The sequence below is a fragment of the Heterodontus francisci genome, chromosome 46 (genome assembly GCF_036365525.1).
Source record: "Heterodontus francisci isolate sHetFra1 chromosome 46, sHetFra1.hap1, whole genome shotgun sequence".
Classification (NCBI taxonomy): domain Eukaryota; kingdom Metazoa; phylum Chordata; class Chondrichthyes; order Heterodontiformes; family Heterodontidae; genus Heterodontus; species Heterodontus francisci.
Genome location: NC_090416.1, coordinates 21,856,766 through 21,880,739, shown reverse-complemented (window position 1 = coordinate 21,880,739; position 23,974 = coordinate 21,856,766). Strand labels below are relative to the sequence as shown.

General features: G+C 43.7%; 1 protein-coding gene across 4 annotated transcripts in view; it reads left to right on the top strand.

Annotated features, from left to right (window-relative positions):
• chtopa (chromatin target of PRMT1a) overlaps positions 1 to 23,974 on the top strand; it is a 105,838-nt gene that overhangs the window by 50,202 nt on the left and 31,662 nt on the right. For 3 of the 4 annotated variants that reach the window (XM_068022794.1, XM_068022791.1, XM_068022792.1), the window contains exons 2-3: positions 17,970 to 18,051; positions 21,957 to 22,107. In XM_068022794.1, the coding sequence (XP_067878895.1) occupies positions 17,987 to 18,051; positions 21,957 to 22,107 (216 nt within the window). In that variant the 5' untranslated portion in view covers positions 17,970 to 17,986. Of the gene's footprint in view, positions 1 to 14,797; positions 14,938 to 17,969; positions 18,052 to 21,956; positions 22,108 to 23,974 lie in introns of all 4 variants that reach the window. The other variant, XM_068022793.1, reaches the window with a different exon arrangement.

Sequence of the window (23,974 nt, the reverse complement as noted above, 5' to 3'; positions counted from 1 at the left end):
GGGATTTGCTGATTGTGTTTTTTGGGGGGGATTTGCTGATTGTGTTTTTTGGGGGGGATTTGCTGATTGTGTTTTTTGGGGGGGATTTGCTGATTGTGTTTTTTGGGGGGGATTTGCTGATTGTGTTTTTTGGGGGGGATTTGCTGATTGTGTTTTTTGGGGGGGATTTGCTGATTGTGTTTTTTGGGGGGGATTTGCTGATTGTGTTTTTTGGGGGGGATTTGCTGATTGTGTTTTTTGGGGGGGATTTGCTGATTGTGTTTTTTGGGGGGGATTTGCTGATTGTGTTTTTTGGGGGGGATTTGCTGATTGTGCTTTTTGCGGAAGGGGGGTTTGCTGATTGTTTTTTGGGGAGGGGAATTTGCTGATTGTTTTCTGGGGAGGGGGGTTTGCTGATGTTTTTTTGGGGGTGTTGCTGATTGTTTTTTGGGGGAGGGAGGTTTGCTGATGTTTGAATGTATTTTGGGGGAGGAGGGTTTGCTGTTTGAATGTATTTTGGGGGAGGAGGGTTTGCTGTTTGAATGTATTTTGGGGGAGGAGGGTTTGCTGTTCGAATGTATTTTGGGGGAGGAGGGTTTGCTGTTTGAATGTATTTTGGGGGAGGAGGGTTTGCTGTTCGAATGTATTTTGGGGGAGGAGGGTTTGCTGTTCGAATGTATTTTGGGGGAGGAGGGTTTGCTGTTCGAATGTATTTTGGGGGAGGGGGTTTGCTGATGTTTGAATGTGTTTTGGGGGAGGGGGTTTTTGCTGATGTTTGAATGTATTTTGGGGGAGGGGGGGTGTTTGCTGATGTTTGAATGTATTTTTGGGGGGGGATGCTGATGTTTGAATGTATTTTGGAGGAGGAGGGTTTGCTGTTTGAATGTATTTTGGGGGAGGGGGGGGTTTTGATGATTGAATGTATTTTGGGGGAGGGAGGGTTTGCTGATGTTTGAATGTATTTTGGGGAGGGGGGGAGTTTGCTGATGTTTGAATGTATTTTGGGGGAGGGGGGTGTTTGCTGATGTTTGAATGTATTTTGGGGGAGGAGGGTTTGCTGTTTGAATGTATTCTGGGGGAGGGGGGGGTTTGCTGATGTTTCTATGTGTTTTGGGGGAGGAGGGTTTGCTGTTTGAATATATTTTGGGGGAGGGGGGGTTTGCTGATGTTTGAATGTATTTTGGGGGAGGGGGGGTGAATGCTGATGTTTGAATATATTTTGGGGGAGGGGGGGTGAATGCTGATGTTTGAATATATTTTGGGGGTGGAGGGTTTGCTGTTTGAATATATTTTGGGGGAGGAGGGGTGAATGCTGATGTTTGAATATATTTTGGGGGTGGAGGGTTTGCTGTTTGAATATATTTTGGGGGAGGGGGGTTGTTTGATGTTTGAATATATTTTGGGGGTGGAGGGTTTGCTGTTTGAATATATTTTGGGGGAGGGGGGTTGTTTGCTGATGTTTGAATATATTTTGGGGGTGGAGGGTTTGCTGTTTGAATATATTTTGGGGGGGGGGGGTGAATGCTGATGTTTGAATATATTTTGGGGGGTGGAGGGTTTGCTGTTTGAATATATTTGGGGGGGTGAATGCTGATGTTTGAATATATTTTGGGGGTGGAGGGTTTGCTGTTTGAATATATTTGGGGGGGGGTGAATGCTGATGTTTGAATATATTTTGGGGGTGGAGGGTTTGCTGTTTGAATATATTTGGGGGGGGTGAATGCTGATGTTTGAATATATTTTGGGGGAGGGGGGTTTGCTGTTTGAATATATTTTGGGGGAGGGGGGTTGTTTGCTGATGTTTGAATATATTTTGGGGGTGGAGGGTTTGCTGTTTGAATATATTTTGTGGGGGGGGGGGTGAATGCTGATGTTTGAATATATTTTGAGGGGGGGGGTGTTTGCTGATGTTTGAATATATTTTGGGGGGGGGGTTGTTTGCTGATGTTTGAATATATTTTGGGGGTGGAGGGTTTGCTGTTTGAATATATTTTTGGGGGGGGGGTGAATGCTGATGTTTGAATATATTTTGGGGGGGGTTGTTTGCTGATGTTTGAATATATTTTGGGGGGGGGGTGAATGCTGATGTTTGAATATATTTTGGGGGGGGTGAATGCTGATGTTTGAATATATTTTGGGGGTGGAGGGTTTGCTGTTTGAATATATTTGGGGGGGGTGAATGCTGATGTTTGAATATATTTTGGGGGTGGAGGGTTTGCTGTTTGAATATATTTGGGGGGGGTGAATGCTGATGTTTGAATATATTTTGGGGGTGGAGGGTTTGCTGTTTGAATATATTTGGGGGGGGGTGAATGCTGATGTTTGAATATATTTTGGGGGTGGAGGGTTTGCTGTTTGAATATATTTGGGGGGGGGGTGAATGCTGATGTTTGAATATATTTTGGGGGTGGAGGGTTTGCTGTTTGAATATATTTTGGGGGAGGGGGGTTGATTGCTGATGTTTGAATATATTTTGGGGGTGGAGGGTTTGCTGTTTGAATATATTTGGGGGGGGGTGAATGCTGATGTTTGAATATATTTTGGGGGTGGAGGGTTTGCTGTTTGAATATATTTTGTGGGGGGGGTGAATGCTGATGTTTGAATATATTTGGGGGGGGTGAATGCTGATGTTTGAATATATTTTGGGGGTGGAGGGTTTGCTGTTTGAATATATTTTGGGGGTGGAGGGTTTGCTGTTTGAATATATTTTGGGGGGGTGAATGCTGATGTTTGAATATATTTTGGGGGTGGAGGGTTTGCTGTTTGAATATATTTGGGGGGGGGGTGAATGCTGATGTTTGAATATATTTTGGGGGAGGGGGGTTTGCTGTTTGAATATATTTTGGGGGAGGGGGGTTGTTTGCTGATGTTTGAATATATTTTGGGGGTGGAGGGTTTGCTGTTTGAATATATTTTGTGGGGGGGGGGTGAATGCTGATGTTTGAATATATTTGGGGGGGGTGAATGCTGATGTTTGAATATATTTTGGGGGTGGAGGGTTTGCTGTTTGAATATATTTGGGGGGGGGGTGAATGCTGATGTTTGAATATATTTTGGGGGTGGAGGGTTTGCTGTTTGAATATATTTTGGGGGAGGGGGGTTGTTTGCTGATGTTTGAATATATTTTGGGGGTGGAGGGTTTGCTGTTTGAATATATTTGGGGGGGGGTGAATGCTGATGTTTGAATATATTTTGGGGGGTGGAGGGTTTGCTGTTTGAATATATTTGGGGGGGGGTGAATGCTGATGTTTGAATATATTTTGGGGGTGGAGGGTTTGCTGTTTGAATATATTTGGGGGGGGGGTGAATGCTGATGTTTGAATATATTTTGGGGGTGGAGGGTTTGCTGTTTGAATATATTTGGGGGGGGTGAATGCTGATGTTTGAATATATTTTGGGGGTGGAGGGTTTGCTGTTTGAATATATTTGGAGGGGGTGAATGCTGATGTTTGAATATATTTTGGGGGAGGGGGGTTTGCTGTTTGAATATATTTTGGGGGAGGGGGGTTGTTTGCTGATGTTTGAATATATTTTGGGGGTGGAGGGTTTGCTGTTTGAATATATTTTGTGGGGGGGGGGGTGAATGCTGATGTTTGAATATATTTTGAGGGGGGGGTGTTTGCTGATGTTTGAATATATTTTGGGGGGGGGGTTGTTTGCTGATGTTTGAATATATTTTGGGGGTGGAGGGTTTGCTGTTTGAATATATTTTGGGGGGGGGTGAATGCTGATGTTTGAATATATTTTGGGGGGGGGGTTGTTTGCTGATGTTTGAATATATTTTGGGGGAGGGGGGTTGTTTGCTGATGTTTGAATATATTTTGGGGGTGGAGGGTTTGCTGTTTGAATATATTTGGGGGAGGGGGTGAATGCTGATGTTTGAATATATTTTGGGGGTGGAGGGTTTGCTGTTTGAATATATTTGGGGGGGGGTGAATGCTGATGTTTGAATATATTTTGGGGGTGGAGGGTTTGCTGTTTGAATATATTTGGGGGGGGTGAATGCTGATGTTTGAATATATTTTGGGGGTGGAGGGTTTGCTGTTTGAATATATTTGGGGGGGGTGAATGCTGATGTTTGAATATATTTTGGGGGAGGGGGGTTTGCTGTTTGAATATATTTTGGGGGAGGGGGGTTGTTTGCTGATGTTTGAATATATTTTGGGGGTGGAGGGTTTGCTGTTTGAATATATTTGGGGGGGGGGTGAATGCTGATGTTTGAATATATTTTGGGGGTGGAGGGTTTGCTGTTTGAATATATTTTGTGGGGGGGGGGTGAATGCTGATGTTTGAATATATTTGGGGGGGGGTGAATGCTGATGTTTGAATATATTTTGGGGGTGGAGGGTTTGCTGTTTGAATATATTTGGGGGGGGGTGAATGCTGATGTTTGAATATATTTTGGGGGTGGAGGGTTTGCTGTTTGAATATATTTTGTGGGGGGGGGGTGAATGCTGATGTTTGAATATATTTTGGGGGTGGAGGGTTTGCTGTTTGAATATATTTTGTGGGGGGGGGGTGAATGCTGATGTTTGAATATATTTGGGGGGGGGTGAATGCTGATGTTTGAATATATTTTGGGGGTGGAGGGTTTGCTGTTTGAATATATTTGGGGGGGGTGAATGCTGATGTTTGAATATATTTTGGGGGAGGGGGGTTTGCTGTTTGAATATATTTTGGGGGAGGGGGGTTGTTTGCTGATGTTTGAATATATTTTGGGGGTGGAGGGTTTGCTGTTTGAATATATTTTGTGGGGAGGGGGTGAATGCTGATGTTTGAATATATTTGGGGGGGGGTTGTTTGCTGATGTTTGAATATATTTTGGGGGGGGGGGGTGAATGCTGATGTTTGAATATATTTTGGGGGTGGAGGGTTTGCTGTTTGAATATATTTTGTGGGGGGGGGGTGAATGCTGATGTTTGAATATATTTGGGGGGGGTGAATGCTGATGTTTGAATATATTTTGGGGGTGGAGGGTTTGCTGTTTGAATATATTTGGGGGGGGGGTGAATGCTGATGTTTGAATATATTTTGGGGGTGGAGGGTTTGCTGTTTGAATATATTTGGGGGGGGGGGTGAATGCTGATGTTTGAATATATTTTGGGGGTGGAGGGTTTGCTGTTTGAATATATTTTGTGGGGGGGGGGGGGTGAATGCTGATGTTTGAATATATTTGGGGGGGGTGAATGCTGATGTTTGAATATATTTTGGGGGTGGAGGGTTTGCTGTTTGAATATATTTGGGGGGGGTGAATGCTGATGTTTGAATATATTTTGGGGGAGGGGGGTTTGCTGTTTGAATATATTTTGGGGGAGGGGGGTTGTTTGCTGATGTTTGAATATATTTTGGGGGTGGAGGGTTTGCTGTTTGAATATATTTTGTGGGGGGGGGGTGAATGCTGATGTTTGAATATATTTGGGGGGGGTGAATGCTGATGTTTGAATATATTTTGGGGGTGGAGGGTTTGCTGTTTGAATATATTTGGGGGGGGTGAATGCTGATGTTTGAATATATTTTGGGGGTGGAGGGTTTGCTGTTTGAATATATTTTGTGGGGGGGGGGGTGAATGCTGATGTTTGAATATATTTGGGGGGGGGTGAATGCTGATGTTTGAATATATTTTGGGGGTGGAGGGTTTGCTGTTTGAATATATTTGGGGGGGGTGAATGCTGATGTTTGAATATATTTTGGGGGTGGAGGGTTTGCTGTTTGAATATATTTTGTGGGGGGGGGGTGAATGCTGATGTTTGAATATATTTGGGGGGGGGTGAATGCTGATGTTTGAATATATTTTGGGGGTGGAGGGTTTGCTGTTTGAATATATTTGGGGGGGGTGAATGCTGATGTTTGAATATATTTTGGGGGGGGGGGGTGAATGCTGATGTTTGAATTTTAGCGGGTTTTCCGGCAGCCGTTTAACGGTCAGCCACGCTATGACGTCACGGGCAGGTGCCGCCATTTCCTCACCCGCTCCGCCGCCATTTTGCAGCGCGGGAAAAATCTGCCAAAAACCAAGAATCGGCAAAAGCGGCCCGATTGAGTAACGGAGCCTGTCCGGACTCTCCATTCATTCACAGCCCAGGGCTGAGGCCTGTGTTGGGGGTGATGGTGGTGAGCGTGGGTGGAAGAGAGAGGAGGTTTTTGTCAGTCAGGTTTAGCTGTCTGTGGGTAACGTGGTACAGACATCGAAATAACTGCACTTTGGCTTATCTCAAGACTTCTGACGTCAGTTCACAGCTAAAGCGTTATTTTTAAAGTAGACTGAGCAATATTTCAAATATTTAACACGCAATTGATGTCGTGGCCCAAGTTTCTCTCAAATTGTGAGAGTGTGAGGTGTCTACTACATGCTTTTCACAGAATCGTTACAATGCTGAAGGAGACCATTCAGCCCATCATGTCTGCACTGGCTCTCTGCAAGAGCAATTCCCTCAGCCCCATTCCCCTGCCTTCTCCCCATAACCCTGCACGTTCTTCCTTTTCATATAACAGTCTAATTCCCTTTTGAATGCTTCATTTGAATCTGCCTCCACCACAGTCAGGCAGTGTATTCCAGACCTTAACCACACGCTGCGTGAAAAAAAATTTCCTCATGTCACCTTTGCTTCTTACCAAATACTTTAAATCTGTGCCCTGTCATTTTTGATCCTTTTGCGAGTGGGAACAGTTTCTCTCTATCTACTCTGTCCAGACCCCTCGTGATTTTGAATACCTCTATCGAATCACCTCTCCGCTTTCTCTTCAAGGAAAACAGTCCTAACTTCTCCACTCTATCTTCATAACTGAAATTCCTCATCCCTGGAACCATTCTCGTGAATCTCTTCTGCACTCTCTCCAATGCCCTCACTTCTTTCCTCAATTGCAGCACCCAGATTTGGACGCAATACTCCAGCTGAGGACGAACTAGTGTCCTATACAAGTTCAACATAACTTCCTTGCTCTTGCACTCTATGCCCCTATTAATATAGCTCAGAATACTGTATGCTTTATTAACTACTCTCTCAACCTGTCCTGCCACGTTTAATGACTTAGGCACATATACACACTAGGTCCCTCTGCTCCTGCATCCCCTTCAGAATTGTTCCCTTTATTTTACATTGTCTCTCCATGTTTTTCCTACCAATATGAATCCCCTCATATTTCTCTGCATTGAACTTCATCTGCCACCTGTCTGCCCATTCCACCAACTTGTGTATGTCCTTTTGAAATTCTACACTATCCTCCTCATAGTTCACACTGCTTCCAAGTTTCATATCATCTGCAAACTTTGAAACTGTGCCCTGTACACCTAGGTCTAGATCATTAATATATATCAGGAAAAGCAAGGGTCCCAACACTGATCCCTGTGGATCTCCACTACGAACCTTCCTCCAGCCCGACAAACATCTATTAACCACTACTCTTTGTTTCCTGTCACTCAGCCAGTTTTGTATCCATGTTGCTACTGTCCATTTTATTCTATGAGCTCCAAGTTTGCACACAAGTCTGTTGTGTGGTACTGTCTCAAATGCCTTTTGAAAGTCCATGTACACCACATCAACAGCATGGCCCTCATCAGCCATCTCTATTACCTCCTCAAAAAACTCCAGCAGGTTAGTTAAACATGATTTTCCCTTGAGAAATCCATGCTGGCTTTCCTTAATTAACTTGCATTTGTCCATGTGACTATTGATTTTGTCCCAAATTATCTTTTCTAGAAGTTTTCCCACCACCGAAGTTAAACTGATGGACCAGTAGTTGCTGGGCTTATCTTTACACCCTTTTTTGAACAAGGGTGTAAGGTTTGCAATTCTTCAGTGGTCGGGCGCCACCCCTGAGTCTAAGGAAGACAGAAAAATTATGGCCAGTGCAAATGCGATTTCCACCCTCACTTCCTTCAGTAACCTTGAATATATCTGACCCTGGTGTTTTATCCGCTTTAAGTTCAGACAGTCTATCCACTACTTACTCTTGATCAGTTTTAAGCCTCTCTAGTGTCTGGCTTACCTCCTCTTTCAACATTGCCTGGGTTGCATCATCTTCCTTGGTAAAGACAGATGCAAAGTATTCCTTTAATACATCAACTATGGCCTCTACATCCATGTGTGAATCCCCTTTTCTGATCTCTAATCGGCCCTACTCCTCCTCCTACCACCGTTTTCCTATTTATATGGAACGCATACTGTCCATCCGACTGCTCACCACCTCTCGTCCAGTACACCTACTCAGCATCTATGCTCCAACACTCTGCTCCCCACCTGAAGCTAAAGACCAGTTCTACGAGGAACTCCATAATATCATTAGTAGCATCCCCAACACCGAACATCTGTTCCTGCTGGGGGACTTTAATGCCAGGGTTGGGGCCGACCATTACTCATGGCCCTCCTGCCTTGGGCGCTATGGCGTTGGAAGGATGAATGAGAATGGGCAGAGACTGCTTGAGTTGTGTACCTATCATAACCTCTGCACCACCAACTCGTTCTTTCACACTAAACCCTGTCACCAGGTTTCATGGAGGCACCCAAGATCGCGTCGTTGGCACCAGCTAGACCTCATCGTCACAAGGCGAGCCTCCTGAAACAGTGTTCAAATCACACGCAGCTTCCACAGTGCGGACTGCGACACCGACCACTCCCTGGTGTGCAGCAAGGTTAGACTCAGACCAAAGAAGTTGCATCATTCCAAGCAGAAGGGCCACCTGCGCATCAACACGAGCAGAGTTTCTCATGCACAGCTGTTACAAAAATTTCCTAAATTCACTTGTAACAGCCCTTCAAAACACTCCCACAGGGGATGCTGAGACCAAGTGGGCCCACATCAGAGATGCCATCTATGGATCAGCTTTGACCACCTACGGCAAACGTGCGAAGAGGAATGCAGACTGGTTTCAACCTCATATTGAAGAGCTGGAACCTGTCATAGCCGCTAAGCGCATTGCACTGTTGAACTACAAGAAAGCCCCCAGCGAGTTAACATCCGTAGCACTTAAAGCAGGCTGAAGCACTACACAAAGAACAGCCAGGCGCTGCACAAATGACTACTGGCAACACCTATGCAGTCATATTCAGCTGGCCTCCGACACCGGAAACATCAGAGGAATGTATGATGGCATTAAGAGAACTTTTGGGCCAACCATCAAGAAGATCGCCCCCCTCAAATCTAAATCAGGGGACATAATCACTGACCAATGCAAGCAAATGGGCCGCTGGGTTGAGCACTACCTAGAACTGTACTCCAGGGAGAATGTTGTCACTGAGACTGCCCTCAATGCAGCCCAGTCTCTACCAGCCATGGATGAGCTGGACGTACAGCCAACAAAATCGGAACTCAGTGATGCCATTGATTCTCTAGCCCACGGAAAAGCCCCTGGGAAGGACAGCATTACCCCTGAAATAATCAAGAGTGCCAAGCCTGCTATACTCTCAGCACTACATGAACTGCTTTGCCTGTGCTGGGACGAGGGAGCAGTACCCCAGGACATGCGCGATGCCAATATCATCACCCTCTATAAAAACAAAGGTGACCGCGGTGACTGCAACAACGACCGTGGAATCTCCCTGCTCAGCATAGTGGGGAAAGTCTTTGCTCGAGTCGCTTTAAACAGGCTCCAGAAGCTGGCTGAGCGCGTCTACCCTGAGGCACAGTGTGGCTTTCGAGCAGAGAGATCGACCATTGACATGCTGTTCTCCCTTCGTCAGATACAGGAGAAATGCCGTGAACAACAGATGCCCCTCTACATTGCTTTCATTGATGTCACCAAAGCCTTTGACCTCGTCAGCAGACGTGGTCTCTTCAGACTACTAGAAAAGATTGAAATAAAAACAAGAAATGCTGGAATCACTCTGCAGGTCTGGCAGCATCTGTGGAAAGAGAAGCAGAGTTAACGTTTCGGGTCAGTGACCCTTCATCGCAACGAGGGAGCAGTACCTCAGGACATGCGTGATGTTCTGTTCCGATGAAGGGTCACTGACCCGAAACGTTAACTCTGCTTCTCTTTCCACAGATGCTGCCAGACCTGCTGAGTGATTCCAGCATTTTTTGTTTTTATTTCATATTTCCAGCATCCGCAGTATTTTGCTTTTATACTAGAAAAGATTGGATGTCCACCAAAGCTACTCGGTATCATCACCTCATTCCATGACAATATGAAAGGCACAATTCAACAAAGCGGCACCTCATCAGACCCCTTTCCTATCCTGAGTGGCGTGAAACAGGGCTGTGTTCTCGCACCCACACTTTTTGGGATTTTTTTTTCCCTGCTGCTCTCACATGCGTTCAAGTCTTCAGAAGAAGGAATTTTCCTCCACACAAGATCAGGGGGCAGGTTGTTCAACCTTGCCCGTCTAAGAGCAAAGTCCAAAGTACGGAAAGTCCTCATCGGGGAACTCCTCTTTGCTGACGATGCTGCTTTAACATCTCACACTGAAGAGTGTCTGCAGAGTCTCATCGACAGGTTTGCGGCTGCCTGCAACGAATTTGGCCTAACCATCAGCCTCAAGAAAACGAACATCATGGGACAGGATGTCAGAAATGCTCCATCCATCAATATTGGCGGCCACGCTCTGGATGTGGTTCAAGAGTTCACTTACCTAGGCTCAACTATCACCAGTAACCTGTCTCTAGATGCAGAAATCAACAAGCGCATGGGAAAGGCTTCCCCTGCTATGTCCAGAATGGCCAAGAGAGTGTGAGAAAATGGCGCACTGGCACGGAACACAAAAGTCCGAGTGTATCAAGCCTGTGTCCTCAGTACCTTGCTTTGTGGCAGCGAGGCCTGGCCAACGTATGTCAGCCAAGAGCGACGTCTCAATTCATTCCATCTTCGCTGCCTCCGGAAAATACTTGGCATCAGGTGGCAGGACCGTATCTCGAACACAGAAGTCCTCGAGGCGGCCAACATCCCCAGCTTGTACACACTACTGAGTCAGCGGCGCTTGAGATGGCTTGGCCATGTGAGCCACAAGGAAGATGGCAGGATCCCTAAAGACACATTGTACAGCGAGTTCGTCACTGGTATCAGACCCACCGGCCGTCCATGTCTCCGCTTTAAAGACGTCTGCAAACGCGACATGAAGTCCTGTGGCATTGATCACAAGTCGTGGGAGTCCGTTGCCAGCGTTCGCCAGAGCTGGCGGACAGCCATAAAGGCGGGGCTAAAGTGTGGCGAGTCGAAGAGACTTAGCAGTTGGCAGGAAAAAAGACAGAGGCACAGGGGAGAGCCAACTGTGTAACAGCCCCGACAAACAAATTTTTCTGCAGCACCTGTGGAAGAGCCTGTCACTCTAGAATTGGCCTTTATAGCCACTCCAAGCGCTGCTTCACAAACCACTGACCACCTCCGGCCGCTTACCCATTGTCTCTTGAGATAAGGAGGCCAAAGAAAGAAATGCCTCTCAAACTTTGGGATTTCCTTTAATGCTAGCTGCCAGTCTCCCCTCATGCTCTCTCTTTGCTTCCCTTCTTTGCTTTTCCACTTCCCCTGGCTCTATATTCTGCCTGGCTCTCAACAGTGTTTTCTACGTGGCATTTATCATAAGCACACATTTCCTCTTTATCTTAATCTCGACTACTTTTGTCATCCAGGGAGCTCTGGAGTTGTTTGCCCTACTTTTCCCCTTCGAGGGAACATACCTTGACTGTGCCCGAACTATCTCTTTGAAGGTAGCCCATTGTTCGTCTACCGGTTTTCCTGCCAGCTTTTGATACCAATTTATTCGCCCCCAACTCCATTCTTAGCCCATTGAAGTTGGCCTTCCCCTAGTTAATTATTCTCACCCTGAATTGCTTTTTGTCCTTTTCCATAGTCAGCCTAAATCTTATGATGCAATGATCACTATCCCCTAAATGCTCTCCTACTGATATTTGATCCACTTGGCCCACCTCATTCCCAAGAACCAGGTCTAGCAGTGCCTCTTTTCTCTTTGGACTAGCAACATACTGTTGTGGAAAACTTTCCCTTGCACACTCTCGGAACTCTTGCCCTTCACTGCCCTTTTTAGTACTGTTATCCCAGTCTATATTTGGATAATTAAAATCCCCCAATAAAACTACCCTATAATTTTTGCACCTCTCTGTAATTTCCCTGCAAATTTGTTCCTACACGTCCTTCCCACTGACTGGTGGCCTATAGACAACACAGCAATGTAACTGCACCTTTTTTTATTCCTTGGCTCTAGCCAGATCGATTCTGTCCTAGACCCCGCTGGGACATCCTTTTTCTCCAGCACTGCAATGCTGTCCTTCATCAATGCTGCCACTCCTCCCCCTTTCTTCCCTTCCCTATCTTTCCTGAACACCTTGTATCCAGGTCTTTTTTATAGCCGAAACATCATATTTCCACAGGGCAATCTGCGCCTATACCTCACCAGTCTTATTAACCACACTCCGTGCATTCACATACATGCACATTAACCCTGATTCAGACTTTATTACTTTCTCCCTTACTCGTGACCTCACCTAATAACATACTATCCCACGATGACCAGTTGGTATAGCAGCATGGCAACAGATACCAAAGTCAAAACAACAACTCACAGCGTCACTCGAAAGCTTCATGTGCAGCACTTGTGGCAGAACCTGCCTCTCGAGGATTGGCCTTCACAGCCATCAGTAAAGGTGCACCAAGAGAAGACTCCCCACTTGAATGTTTTGTTTGCTGTGTGTCCATCATCTGTCGTAGAGGGAAGGTTGCCAACCCACCATGTGAACTGCAGTTTTCTTCATAACTTGGCTTTCGTTAGAACTGCTATTTATCCCATGGGATTATATTTCACACTTCTGAGTGTTTGAAGTTAATAAATGGATTTAATTATTTTTTAAGTCTTTAAACACTCATGCTATTTCTGTTGCTTCTGGCAATGTGAAACTGAAACTACTCAAAGCACATAGGTTAGCCAGCATCTGGAGGGAACAGAAGTTCAGGTATAACCCTTGGACTGAATTGGTTCTGATAAGTTAATATTTTGGGGATAACGGTCAGACCCTCCCACAAGTGTAGAGTAGTTTGTACTTCAGCCTGCAACTGATGTGGATTTCCTTCAATTGTTAAATCTTAATGACTGGGCATTGATGCAGTGGGATTGATGTCTATCACTCTACATGCAAACTTTTTTACTCTGGTTTCAGAACAAAAGTGTCGATTGCTTTCTCATCGACACAACTTGTGGCTGTCGGTGTAAATTCCAAGGATGATGTTTGTGTCTATGGAGATATTGTTGCCAAAACCTATCACAGTTGTAATTCAAGAATGCAGTCTCAGTTTTCAAGGGCCCACATTGCTTCTGACCACCCTCTTTAATCCTAATGTAATTGTAAAAGTTTTTTGTGTTATTCTTGATATCCCTTGCAAATTATTTCCTGCTCCCTCTTTATAACTATTATTGTCTGCTTTGTCACCTTTTCTGCTTTGTATTCCCATTTGCCAGGATCTGTGCCTTTTTTTTGCAGTTTTGTATGCTTTTTCTTTTATTATGTTGTCCATGACTTTTTTGGCGAGCTCTGTATCACGAATTCTTGTGAATGTCGTTTTACCCATTCGCAGATTTGTCCAGTTAACTGTGGACAGTCTCTCATCCCATTGAAGTCAGCCTTACCTAAATCTAGAACCTTAGTAGCTGTTTTACATTTCTCCCTTTCAAACACTTGAACTTGATCATATTATGGCATCCCAAACACACTCAGGAAATGCACAACCTTTCTGATAGGTGCGTGTCAGGTCATTCCCAATCTATATGAAACTTAAAATCTCCCATTAAAACCAATCTGTCTTTGCTACACGCTTGTCTACTCTCACCATTTGTACAAACTATCACTTTTCCAGGAGCCTATACACATTTGCGAGAGTATTAAATTCTTTTGTTTCTTCTACCCATAAAATCTCTATTGCCTGCTTACCACATTATATCCTCCCATCATTGAAGTGATTTCATGCTGTCGGGCGGCTACTCCTTATTCATTTTTCCTGTCTTTACTGTAGATCTTATAACCTGGCATATTTAGTTCCCAGTTCTGAACATGTTGCAGCCCTGTCTTCAATGGCTACCATGTCATGCCCCTTGCAGGTACTGATTGGCTCAACTGCATCATCACCTCCATCCTTGTGATAGTCCCCACTAAAACCATTCCCCCCTCTCACCCTGACCGTTACCCCGGTTACTGCCGTCATCTCTCCCTTAAGTCCAAAGAGCACAGACTCGAATGAATATGGCAGTCAACTGGTTTAACCATTTCACCGCCAGTTCTGGCTGGACCACATAAAGCACTATGAAATCTTGCTGTCGTCTGCTAAGTTAACTCACTATTCCCGCATCATCCTGGGATGCAGTGATCTCAACTTTCTACTGTAAGCTGTCACTCTAAACCACTCCACCCCCCCTCCCCTGGCACTACCCTTGCCCCCAACAATATGTGCAAGGAGCTCGAGAGATCATCCAATCAGCTACCTCTGCCACTTCCCTCCCTTGCCTGTGCCTGCCAGGCCAAACTTCCTCTAAAGCTCCTCCTGGTGCTTTACCTGAACTTTCTCTTGTATCTCCGCTCATGCCCTCTCCAAGCTCATCTTTCCCATGAGATCTGCCTTCTGCTCCTTCGACGCTTCCCCTGAAACTGCTGACCACCCAACTTCCTCTGGTTCCCATATTAGCTGATATTGTCGATGGTTCTCTTCAGGTTCTCTCCTTTAAGTCACTCCTTAAAACCTACCCCTTTGACCAAGCTGATTATTTTTTCCTGTGGTTCGGTGTCAGAATTTTCTTTAAGGCTCCTTTTGAAGCACCTGGGGATGTTTAGTTAAAGACGCTATATAAATACAAGTTGTTGATGTCTGTATATCCTTTTGCAGCCTAGTGATGGTCTGTCTGCTTCTAGCCTGTCGAGGTGGAATGAAACAGGCTAAAACGAGGGATGAGAAAGTGGCGTGTTAGTACATGTGCTCTATATAGTGTTGTCACTGGGCTCGACATTGATATCCACATGCTGAAGGTGAATATATCACACTGAAGCCAATACATTGTTCTTAATCAAGCTCGTCAAAATGCTTCTTGCCTCCCTTCACCAGAACTTCACCTTAACGTTACACAGTTCAAAATGTGCTCTCTAGGCAAAGCTTAAGTTCGGAAGGATAAATAAAATTTTGTATTTCTGCCGCTGGGCCTTTTCTCCATTCAAATGGATATGGAATAAGATTTTGCACATGTAGTATTGCACTTTAACAACAAAACTACTACACTTTTACTCCACGGAAATGGTACAGATGCAGCATTGCAATTCACTGAAAACCTTGTGCCACTGCTTTCTGGTTGTTTCACAGCTGGGCCCTGGAATTTGGAGGCATGTCTTAGTCATTTTTTGATGCAGTCAGCCTTTTCAGAGTAATTAATGCTATTCTCCCTCCCTGAAAACGGACTCATATTGTAGTGATTGACACCAAGTGTATTGCTTGAGCACTGGTGGTGGGAGCTCTGTGCCCAGGTTACTATTTCTTGTTATGAGTTTGGAGACACATGGGATAAAGTGGAAGCTAAGTGAGATTCACAAATAGGACAACTGCCTTTCCACAAGTGGTGTTGGAGTAAAGCTTGTTTCATTCTAAATATTTCACTGATGACCAGCATCACCCATGTTGGATTGGTGGATAAGGCCACTGCTTAGGATAGCATTAAGCTATACAGAACATCAGGGTGAATTAGTGATCTTAGTATTGGCATTATTGTACATTCCTATCTTAGGGCACTAATGTCAATCTGAAGAGGTTTCCACTCTGCTGTCTATTGAATCCTGCTGGTGAGTCCAGAATGAGGGCAGATTCAAGTTCAGTTATGATTCTCCCCGACTCTTACCACCCCACAGTTCAGTGGAGGCCAAGTGATTAAATCTATTCAAGGAGATAGATATATTAATGCCAAAGGGATCAAGTGATCTGGGGAGAAAGCAGGAACAGGGTACTGAATTAGACAATCAGCCATGATCTTTTTTGAATGGCAGAATGGCCTACTCCTCCTATTTTCTATGTTTTTGTGTTTTATTAATACTCAACTGATAGATAAGGACATGAGAAATAGGAGCAGGAGTGGATCATATGGCCTGTCAAGCCTGCTCCACTGTTCAGTATGATCATGGCTGATCTTGGGCTTCAACTCCCCTTTCCTGCCCACTCCCCATATCCCTTGATTTCCTGAGAGAAAGCTGTTTGTCCCACCCTTAAATATATTCAACAATGGAATATCCACAGCCCTCTGGGGTCGAGAATTCCAAAGATTCACAACCCTTTGATGAAATTTTCATCTCTGTCCTAAATAATCTTCCCCTTATCCTGAGACTGTGCCCCCCTGTTTGATTCTCCAGTGAATAGAAGCAACCTGTGTGTCTACCCTGTCAAGCCCCTGCAGAATCTTGTAACTTTCAAGGAGATCACCTCCCAATTTTTGTATACACCAGAGAATATAGGCCCAATTTACTCAGCCTCTCATCACAGAGCAACCCTCTCATCCCAGGGACCAATTTAGTGAACCTTCGCTGTACTGCCTCCAATGCAAGTATCTCACAAAAGAGGCACATGGGTGAGGAGTCTGGGGCTGTGCAGCCTCACCCCACAAGGATTCAGTACTAGTAGGAGAGAAAGAGACTAGAAATTGGCAAAGAAAGAAGGCACCAAGTTCTCGCCTTTTTTTTTTCTGCCTGTTTTGGTTGATCCAGCACTGGCTGTGGGAGCAATAACTCCAGCACTAATATTAGTTGTGTACACAACCAAGGTTGATGCATCTAGTAGTGACAGTGGAATTGACACGAGTTTAGACTAGGAAATGCATCCTCGTGAGAGTTCACTGCTCTGAGCTTGCATCTACATGAAACTTGCTGTGCAGAATTGTTAAAAGCCATACTGTTTCTGGGATTTGCTGAGAGGTGAAGCAGCTCTCAACATTGTAAATGCCACTCGTGGCTGATTAGCAGTTGAAGGATTTAAAATAAATGCAAAACAATTTTGAGATTCATTGAAAATATTGGTGTGTGGAAGTTTCATGGTCCACTTGGTCTGTCGAATAAGCTCTGCTGTGGAGTACAGGTGGGTACGAGTCTACCACTGTGTAGCACTGGGTTACAGTGTTGGTGTACAGATCTGTCATGAACAGCATTGCATGTGATGCGCATATTGATATCATATAGTTAAGTAAACCAAGTGACAATCCTGAAAATTTACAGCAATATGTTTTTCATGCGAACATAACATAAATAGGAGTAAGCCATTTAGCCCCCTTGAGTCTGCTCTGCCTTTCAATAAGATCATGGCTGATCTGATTGTGGCCTTAATGCCACTTTCCCGCCTGCCCCTTGTAGATCAAAAATCTGTCCAACTCAGCCTTGAATATATTCAATGACCCAGCCTCCAGTGATGCCTAGGGAAGAGAATTCCAAAGATTAATGACCCTCGAGAAAAAATTCCTCCTCATCTCCGTCTTAAGAAGGAGACCCCTTATTTTGAAACTCTGCCCTCTAGTTCTAGCTTACCCCTTGAGAAGAAACATCCTGTCACCATCTACCCTGTCAAGCCTCCTCAGAATCTCATGCTTCAGTAAGATCATCTGTCATTCTTCTAAACTGCAATGAGTACAGGCCCAACCTGCTCAGCCTTTCCTCCTACGACAACCCTTCATCCCAGGAATCAGCCAAGTGAACCTTCTCTGAACTACTTCCAATGCAAGTATATCCCTTCTTAACTAGTTGCAGCCTCACCAATGCCTTGTACAATTGTAGCAAGACTTTCCTACTTTTATACTTCATCTCCCTTGCAATGAATGTCAACATTCAATTTGCCTTCCTATTTACTTGAATTACTTGCTGTACCTGCATGCTAACTTTTTGTGATTCATGTATAAGGACACCCAGATCTTTCTGTACTGCAGCATTCTGCCGTCTCGCTCCATGTAAATGTGTTAATGTTGGCAGACATTGCCGCAGGTTACAGTTGCTGTCCAAATCAGTATGCTAATTGCATGATTTTTTTCTTTCTCTTTCAGAGCATCAAAGTCTCATAATGTCTGCCCCATCAACACCAAAGATTGTGCTGAAAAGCACAACCAAGATGTCACTGAATGAGCGGTGAGGCAGCCGACAACATTTCAAGTGCCAATCGTGTAGCTGATTAGCAATTACAGGATATATAAGTGCACAGTGATTTCCAGGGATTCACCATAAGAGAATGTTGCTCTTGCCTTGTATATTACTGCTCCAGTAGTTGATGGCACTTAAATAAAGCAGTTATCAGATGCAAAAAAAACACGTTTTGTGAAGGACGGTGACCTAGGTGGTAGAATGATGCGGGGCTGTTGCACTGAACATAAGAACAAGCTGATTGTAAGAATGTGGTTTAATGGAAATGACCCTAGTGGTAAGATTCCTGGCACAGTCTTGCGCATCCCTCTTATTTGAGGTTTTTGATATATTTGAACAGAAACCGCAGCAGTGGTGACTAGTTGATCTGGACTGCAACAGCCCTCCCGTCCTGTCCATGATGGACGCATCAGCTGTGCTGTGTGGTCTGGTCTGTAAGAGGCAGCTGGTGGGCACCATGAATCAAGTCCAAAGGCCTCCTGTACATACCTGGGGGTCTTGTAAGTGGCACAAAAATCTGCTTCATGATTTGCATTCTCTTTCCTTTTGGCTTTCTTCAGTTGTAAGAATGAGCTGGTTTTGTTGGTTCGCAGACAGCTGTTCCTGCTTTACTCCAGTCTTTTTGCTCACTGGCTTCACTACAGTTTCTCAATGCTACAGTAAAGTATTCTTAAACTCTTTTCTCTGTCAGTTTTTGCAAAGGGATTGATTGATTCCTTGTTGGATCAATGTTATTGGGCACCCAAGCTGGACAGACATTTTGATGATGAGAGTGGCAAGAAGAGATAGTGAAAGGGGGACAGAGAATAGAGTGCAGGACTCGTTTCTTAACCAGGATGTAAAAAAGCCCAGCAAGAGAGGGAGCACTGCTGAATCTAGTAATGTGAAATGAACCTGAACAGATTAAGAGAAATTAGTGTAGGGGAACGTCTGGACAATTGTGGATACATGACAAGTTTTAAAATAAAGATTGAAATGAACATAAATAAGACAAAGACCAAAGTAATGAAGTGGATAAACAGGATGAGAATGGAACTAGGGAAAATAAATTGGAAAAACAATTACTGAAAGAAATAGAACAGCAGTTGAAAACATTTAAACTGGTGATCAATAGAATCCAGCAGAAATCTATCCTGCTTAAAAGCAAGAACCCCTATCATGATACAGCATGGATGAATCAAGAAATAAGGGAAAAACTGAAACCAAAGAAAAAGGCCTATACTAAGTATATAGATAACAAAGGAGAGGATGATAAAAGGGAAGACCAAAAGGTTCAGAAATAAATCAAAAAGTTATGGCAAAAAGAAACTACAAAACTAAATTATCAAGAAATATAAAAAAGTGAAGTATTGTGCAGACACATGAATAAGGAGCAGGATGTTCAGAGGGGATTTGAGGACAGATTTTTCACCCAGACGGTGTTTGGAATCTGGAACTCACTGCCTGAAGGGGTGGTAGAGGCAGGAACCCTCACAACATTTAAGAAGTGCTCAGATGAGCACTTGAAATGCCATAGCATACAAGGCTACGGGCCAAGTGCTGGAAAATGGGATTAGAATAGATAGGTGCTTAATGGCCGGTGCGATAGGTCAAAGGGCCTGTTTCTGTGCTGTATGACTCTGACTCTAAAAGAAAAATCAGGATAAGAATAGGACCACTTACAGATAAACATGATAAACTCAAGTGTCTGCCGAAATATTAAATAATTACTTGCTCCAATATTTACCGGGGCAGTTAATGTGGTAGACATGACATTGGAAGAAATTAAAAAGGATGAAGACATTTAAGATAGAAAGGGGGAAGATAATTGATAGTGGTTAAAACCCCTGATTTGGTTAGATTGCATTTGTGCATATCAAAAGAGGTTAGGGTAGGGATAGTAAAGCAGCTATTATATTTGTAAAAAATCTGATTCAAAAAGGGAATAGTGCTAAAAGACTAGGCAACAGCTAATGTAATTCCTATATTTTAAAAAGGGAGGCAACTATAAACCAATTAGCTTAATGTTGCTGATAGGAAAGCTAATAGAATCATTACTCAAAGATGTAATAGAAAAACACCTAGAAACTGAAAATACAATAGCACAAATTTCAGAAGGGAAGATCATGCTTGACCAACCGTATTGAATTTTTTGATGATGTAAGGTAAATTCGAGTATTGCAGTACCTAGATTTCCAAATAGGGTTTGATCAGGTTGCATAGTGGGCTCATGAGTAAGGTCAGAACATGTGGAGTCTGGACAAGTAGCAGAATGTGAGATAGAAAACAGAGAGTAGGGATTAAATCTAGTTACTCAGACTGGCAAAAGGTGAGAACTAGTGTTCTTCAAGGATCGGTGCTGGGACCACTGTTCAGTTTACATAAATGAATTTGACTCTGGGATTGGAAGTGCAATTTCAAAATTTGCAGAAGACATCAAATTCGGAAGTGTAGTTAATACAGAGGAGGACTGTGACAAAATACAGGAAGACGTTAATAAACTTGTAAATTGAGTCTCTAATTGACAAATAAGTGTCAGTGTAGGTAAGTGAGAGGTGGTGTGTTTTGGTAGGAAGAATAAGGAGGCCATTCAAAAATAAGCGTTTAAATGGAGTAGAGGAGCAGAGGGATGTAGAGGTGCAGATACACAAATTGCTAAAAGTAGTGATGCGAGTTAATAAGACCATAAAAGAAGCAAAGCAGAGGGATAAATTTGAAAAGCAGAGAAATTGTCTAGAACCTTGATTAGGCCACCCTGGAGTGCTGTGAACAGTTTTGATCTATTATAAGAAGGATGCAAAGGCACTGAAGAATGTGCAATATAAGAGTAACTGGATAAACACAAGGGAGCAAGGAATAGAGATATGTTGATGAGGTTTGATGAAGGGTAGGAGGAGAATTATGGAGCATAAACACCAGCAAAGGGCCAGTTGGGCCAAATGGCCTGTTCATATGCTCCTAAGTTCTATCTAGTGTATTACAGTTAAATCAAGTTCTGTGCTCCCCCTATATTCATACTGCCTTATTTCCAATAATTCCAGTAATTTAATCGGGGGGGCAACATGTCCAGTTTTTCCTAACCTAGAACTATCGTGGTCTCCCTAGCTAAGCTTACCACCTGAGCCATTGGGAACTGCCCTGTCGCTGTATTCCAGTACTGAGAAGCATTGTCTCCATTTTGGTTGTTGGTGCAAGGGATTTCCCTCTCTGGTTAGTTTTGTTTTTAGCATTGGTTTAGTGATCTTGTTAAACAGTTGGTTTCATATTTAAATGGTTGTAAATTTCCCTTAATCTTGAAAGGTTGAGATGTGACATTGCTGCTCTGTATTTGTTGAAGTTGATCAAGTTTGTGAGAATTCCCCTTTTGCTTGACAGTTGGAAATGGTGACTGTAGCAGCTGATGTACAAGTCACATGGGACGTATAGAGTTGTATGTAAGATGCAGAAGCTAAGTGTCAAAATTTTAAATATCCTATCCCTCGTGTAGAATTTGCAACAATTTGGTTTTTGGGAAGCCTGCGTCCAAAATGAGTGAGGGTGATCAGTAGATTTTTTTCAGTATTTCTTTTAATCTTCTCTGCTATTGCTATAACTGTTTCAGTCCTTTCTTCAAATTACCTTGCTCTTTTCCCTTGAACCAGTTGTTGTCCCTAACTCTGTACATGCTCTCATCATGCTTTCCTTCTGCTACTAAATGTTTGCAGCTTTATTTCTCTGATAACTCAGTCTGCAATGGTTGCAATCCCAGACTCACAGGGGAATGAATACATTTTAACAACAACAAAACGTGCCACATTTCTCTATACTGAAAGGAGGTTTTCACAGGGAACTGGGGCACCATAGCTGAGGGGCTCGAATTGCCTTTGAGTTGTGTGTATTAAAACCTGTTTAAACCACTCTGTTCAACCTTGAAGCTTTACCAACATGCTGAAGAACAAACAGCCTCCAACAGTGAGCATTCGAGCAACGATGCAGCAGCAGCAACTGGCAAGTGCCAGAAACCGCCGATTGGCGCAGCAGATGGAGAACAGGCCCTCTGTCCAAGCTGCTCTCAAGCTGAAGCAGGTGAGCAACGACTTCCCAGTGGTATTTCTTCTGTCCGCACTTCCCTGACTTCCATGGTATGCACCATTCTCCGGCGATGTGTGCTCAAACGATCTACTCCTCCACTTCTGATCGTTGTGCTAGCAGATCCTAGTCTGTGTATAAGAGTTATTGAGTGATTGCACCTTTTACTGATTCCCTCCGTCTTTGGAGTGAACTGTATGGTGACCGTGCTTTCAGCTGTGCTCAAATGGCAGGAGTTCCTATGGGGAATTGAAGACTGTATTCATGGTGAATCATATTATTTTCCTGGGAGCCACTGGATTTTAATGCTTTATATTCCATGATTGCAGATGCCTATAGCAACGTAACATATGGAAATGCTCTGAAACTCACCCAGGTGATGAATTACATTTTTTAGTTTATAAGTCAGGTTAAGGAGAATAATAACCCAATGGGATATCTATGTTCAGACTGTTCCTAATGGAAATGTGCTTTTAGGTTACTGACTCCATGGGAAACTAAACACACAAAAAAAAACACCAGTGTGGAACTATTTTTCCATTGAATGCAAAGTGATTCCTCCTCCCTACTGTGATCAAATTCTATTGAAGGAAAAGATTGCTCTATTTTAAACTGAGGAGAAATTGAACCTTCAGAATGATAAAGATTCAGTGAGTGAAAGATGTTCTCCCAGTAGGGAGCGTACTTCATCTTGTAAATTTGTACAGACTTCCTTGTAAAAATATAACAGAGATGCTATAAATAGGTTGGCATTACTCTAAAGTTAACCAGTCTTGATGGGATGCATCATAGGTTGCTGATGGAAGCCAGGGTGGAGGTAGCAGCAGAAGCTCTGACCACATTCTTTCAATCCCCCTTGGATATCTGGATGGTGTCAGAGGACTGGAGGATTGCAAATGTTAACACCCTGTTCAAAAAGAGACTACTGACTAATCTGATTGATGAGGGTAGAGCAATAGATGTATATGTGGACTTTCAAAAGGCATTTAATAAAATATCACGTAAACTCATTTGGGAGATAGCACATGGTATTAAAGGGGTGATGGTAACTTGGCTAAGGGATAGGAGGATGAGCGTAGTGGCAAGTAAATATTTTTATGATTGGAGAGAAGTATGTAGTTGAGTCCCTGGAGTTCAGTATTAGAATAATTGCTTTTGTTTTATATGAATACGACCTGGTCTTGGGGTATAGGGACTACAGTTTGCGAATGATACAAACTTGATAATGTAGTTAATAGCAAGTAGGGTAGTAGCAGACTGTAGAAAGACATACAGACTGGTGAGACACATGGCAGGTGCAATTTAACATGGACAAGTGTGAAGCGATGCACTTTGGTGAAACACCATGGAGTGGCAGTATAATCCAAATGACACTATTTTGAAGGGACAAGCAAGAGCAGAGGGATCTGGAGGTACATATTCCCAAATCCTTGAAGTGGCTGGTAAATTGAGGCTGTTAAGAAAGCATATGGGATACTTTGTTTCGTAAATAAGGACATTGAGTGCAAATAAGTCATATTAAACCATTACAAATCGCTGGTTGGGCCTCAGCTGAAGTATTGTGTACAATTCTGGGTATCATATTTTAGGAAGGATGTCAAGGCCTTGGAGAGGGTACAAAGAAGGTTTACCAGGATGAAACTGGAGATGAGGGACTTCTGCTATGTGGCAGGATTGGAGAAACTGGGATTGCCCTCCTTGGAGCTGAGATTAGGGGAAAACCTAGTAGAGGTATTCAAAATTGAGAGGTTTTGATAGTGTGAGTGGGGTGGAACTGTTTCCTCTGGCAAGTGGGTTGATAACCAGAGGTCATAGATTTTTTTAAAAAGGGGAGGGGAAATAAGTTATTTCACACAGAAGGTTC